Below are 4491 nucleotides of genomic sequence, written 5' to 3' on the forward strand. Positions count from 1 at the left end.
ATTATATATATATATATGTGTGTGTGTGTGTATGTGTGTGTGTGTGTGTGTGTGTGTGTGTGTGTGTGCGTGCGCGCGCGCGTGCGTGTGTGTATGTGTGTGTGTGTGTGTGTGTGTGTGCGTGTGCGTGCTTATGTGCGCATGTGTGTGTGTGTGCGTGTGCGTGTGCATGCGTGCGTGCGTGCGTGTGTATTAAGGTTGTAAGACGACACCAACACTGCTGATTCATGTAACCACCATGCACCACTATTCCATGCATATTGATCCCGCTATCGTTTCTGCGCATACATATTTGCTTCGGGGATTGGGAAAACACGCGCTTAATTGAATGGCTAATCAATAAAATAATAGCAACCAATACTCCATCGTAGAAACCTTACCCGGCTTTCAGTGGTGAATTCATCGTGAATATATTTGTACGTGATTGTAACGTAAACGCTCGTTTCTTTGCCCTCCCCCCCTCCCCCTGAGTCCATTATCCATTAGTTAATGCGATCTATGTAGGTTATCCATGTAGCTATCCAATCTATGTAATAACGTATCTATGTGGTGTTGGTTTCGTTTCTTACGTACAATGAGTCGTTATTGATGAAAAGAAAAATGACCAGATTCGAGGAAACAAAGAACTGAATAAAATCAGTGATGCGTGTCATAAATTATCGATTAATGTACGTTATCATGCAATGTAATCATCCCGATTCTGTATTATCCTCTAATCAGGAAAATATACGTCACAGTGTTCAGTGTAGCATGCTGGAACAATATACGGAACGAATAATCGGTGTTGCATGGCCATGTTACATCTTGTACACTTTATTGCATCATCAGAGAGAATATCATGCATCTAAAGTATCGCAAGAACAAATCAGAGTCCACACAGCAAGAACGGGAATGTGCTTGTGATTCATAGTTATCTATTTCGACTAATTATTACCAATTATTTCCGATTAAAACTTTTCAAATCAAAATCCGTAAGCACGAAAGGGTTTTCTAGAGTTCCCTGAGATGTCTACAACGTGGAACTATCACATAACTTCATCTACAGAGACTACTGTGAAAATAACTTACTACTAGACTAGGTTAGTACCAACACAAGCCAATAGAGAAACGTATTAAGACAAGCGCTACGATTTTCTTTCCAGTTAATCCTTCGTCAAATTGTCGCCATTGATTAGTGCTTGCCAAACTACAATAAATACATTGCGATGTACAAACTACAAATCATGCTACTGTTAGTTCATAATCTTATTAGTGTTTCTGTTCACCTCACACATGATCATGGTGAATACGTCACACCGCCTACTTAATCGTCATTTGCGCCCAGAAATTTTAACGAGCACGACACACAGACACACAGCTTCACATTTTTTTCTCCATGATAACAGGTTGACTGACACGCGTAAATAGAACGTGTCGGGTTTAATACGTTAAAATCATCTTGCGAAACCTTCGATGATGTAATTAATGTTGATAGTCGGTCAACACGTTCTTTCGAGAAAGTAGAGATCGTCACCAGATACTGTCATCTTTGCGTTATTCCCCAACTCTAACCCTAACCCTCGCGTAGTGTTCTACTATCTGTTATCCACCTATTAGACCCATTACTCCATGCTAACCCTCCCTAGTCTGAGAGAACACAAACCACACGGGTACGACACTAAACACAAACTCTAACGACCACGTGCACATAATATCATAACGTCGCTATCGTTTCACGCCGCTCGATGCCACTAGAGGAAGCCACATCGCTGTCGACGTCCCCACGATCGCCGATCGCAGGCGAGGAAGTGAGGTCAGAGGTCAGAGGTCATCAGACGCTCCTCTCCGAGGGTTTCTTGTACTTCATGCTAAGAATTTTGAAGACGTCCTGCTCCGAGGTGACGGGGAGGGGGTCGCCGGCTATGCCTGCATACAACATGAACCTGTCACCAGCCCGTCACACGCCACGCGTCCCAGGAGGACCATATGGCGTGACGCGTCAATATATATATATATATATATATATAATATAAAATGGTTATGAATACTGTATTATATATTATTATATATAAGAATACGGTAATAATTATTAAGTAAAAATCGTAGCTTTCAGTTCAATGCAATTACACATAAGTGTGTAAGCGAGGAGAGAGCAAGAGAGATGACAGACAAACAGAAGCAGACAAACAAACACAGCCAGATGGAGCAGATAACTACATACATGTGCTTTCCCATTGGTCTGACTGGTGTACGTCGTTCTAGTGTGAAGGCCCTTCTCTAGCGCTTTCTGTCCTCAATGTTCTTGTTGAAGCATATCGCTGCAAGTGAAGGTAGAGGATGCCACAGAAGATACTGGTCGTGCGCGGTATCAACCTGAAGAGAGGGAGGGAGCTGTGAGAGGGAACGAAGGGGAGGAGGTGGCGGGAGGAGGGGGTTATTATTAGGCAGGACTGGAATGAAAACACACATTTTTTTCCCACATCCCGGGATACAGGGGAATTACTGGCGTCATGTGGTATTCACCTAAAGGCAAAGGAGATGATGGGAGGAGTACATAAGGAAAGAGCTGTTATTATTCTGGGCAGATTAGAACCAGGAAGTGCTGGATGATTCGGAGAATGGGATTTATGGCTAAGAAGCGGAAACGGCGGGCCCGCACGAAATGTCAGCGAAACATTATCTCGAACCTGGCAATGACGTTCACGAGGCTCAGTTTTCCACTCGCGAAGAACTGAAAAACACTGCGTCGCAGTCGGCAGAGCGCGCCGTAGTTTTGCCACGGAGGCTGTGAGTATCATGTATGACAGCCGGAAGTAAAAGCCTAGCGCAGACTGCGAGCTTTGTCATGGCAAACTCGCGAACAACGGGATTCTAGAATCGTGTAAAATTGCCTGTGAAATCGGGGCTACGTCTGCGGGAACGCTGAGCCAACTGCAACCCCGTAGGATGCTGGTCGGCTTGCGATCGAAGTTGCAAGAAATCAAACCGTTTTGATTTTGAGCGATCTGCAGTCGCTCACCAAATGCGTCCCCGAAAAATTGTTCTAGAATTGCTTCGAAAGTCGCATGTGTGCGGCACCGACGCCGCGACACAATCGGACACGTCGACGATCGCGTTGCAGTATGCAGGGTTGGGGGCAGGGCGAGAGCAACCAAAAATCGCAGGTCTGCGTGCTAGGCGTAAAGGGCCGACCGAGTCGTCTGCCGCGCGTCCGTTCGCCGACTTCACCGGAACTGTCGACGGCGGCTACTGTGAGGCGGCGCCGGCATCCTTCGCTCCTCATCCCCCGTCCCCGGCACCTGGCGAGACCTCCCTGCGGGCGCAGAACACGCTATCTCGGTGGCGAGAGAGAAGAGCAGACGTGAGAATACGGTCAAACCGAAACGATAAGTCCAATTCGCAATCTACGCGCTCGACCGGCATACGTAAGTTTAAAAGTCATCTGGCTCGTCACTCCCACCGGCCGCGTCATACGGCTCACCGTCCACCCCGCAGTGACGCCCACGCCACGGCGCAGCGTTTAACATTGCATTCAGCTTAGCTGGCTCAGCTTGGCTGGTAACGAGTGAACGGATGTAAAGCTATGCTGAATAAAGTTAGACCTGTTGACTGTTAGCTAGAGAGGGAAGAGAAAGAGTAGAGGAAGAGAGAGAGAGAAGAGAAAAAGAGAGAGAGAGAGAGCGAGGGAGAAGAAGAGAGAGAGAGAGAGAAAGAAAAAAGAGAGTAAGGGAGAGAGGGGGGAGGGGCGAGAGATAGAAAGAAAAGAGCGAGGGAAGTAAGGGAGGGAGGAAGGGATGCAGAGGGAGGGGGAGAGATAGAAAAAAAAGAGCGAGGAAGAAAGGAAGGGAGGAAGGGATAGAGAGAGAGACGGCACTTCAGCCGACGAACACGGGCAAGCGACAGTTGGCGAACGAACTTGGCCATGAACTTCGTTTCGGTCCGCGAGCCGAGCGATCGTTTCGGTGACGAACTCTGGCCCCCTTCAACTCTGCGACGACCTTGACCAGCAGCTGCCCGGACGCTGGAAGGGACAATCGAAATCGGAAAGATGAACAACGAGAGCTGATTCGTAAACCGCGCTTGTTTTGTAAAAAGTCAACGCGGCAAACTGGGCACGGTGACAACTATGATCACGGGCAGCGATCATGCTGCCCATCTGTGACGTGCCATAGGCACTCAGCAGAAGATTAACCAGAGATGGCGACGACAGACAAAAATTAATTCGCGCGGCGGGCACTTACGTGGCCTTGTCGTCGGATTTGGACGTGTAGTCGGGATGAGGTGAGCAGGCAGTCATGATCACCACTGCTTGCACACCTAGCAAACAACAAACAAACGTTGCTTCGTGGGGGGGCCGTCTATGATGGGCCGTAGCTAACCGACCAACATCTAATTAGTGACAGCAAGCGTACTTGCGGTGCCTAGAGAATTGCGTGGCCCGGAAGGGAATACGCTCGTTCGATAACTAATAGGTTATTAATACTCTGTTCATATCATCGTTTGAATAAATTC

General features: G+C 47.5%; 1 protein-coding gene across 1 annotated transcript in view; it reads right to left on the bottom strand.

Annotated features, from left to right (window-relative positions):
* Positions 1-780: 780 nt before the first annotated feature.
* Positions 781-4491, bottom strand: part of LOC106814377 (DNA polymerase beta-like) — a 15269-nt gene continuing 11558 nt past the window's right edge. The window contains exon 13 of the mRNA XM_014818687.1: positions 781-1905. Coding sequence (XP_014674173.1) covers positions 1811-1905 — 95 coding nt within the window. The 3' untranslated portion in view covers positions 781-1810. The remainder of the gene's footprint in view (positions 1906-4491) is intronic.

Source organism: Priapulus caudatus, unplaced genomic scaffold, assembly GCF_000485595.1.
Source record: "Priapulus caudatus unplaced genomic scaffold, Priapulus_caudatus-5.0.1 Scaffold915, whole genome shotgun sequence".
NCBI lineage: Eukaryota > Metazoa > Priapulida > Priapulimorpha > Priapulimorphida > Priapulidae > Priapulus > Priapulus caudatus.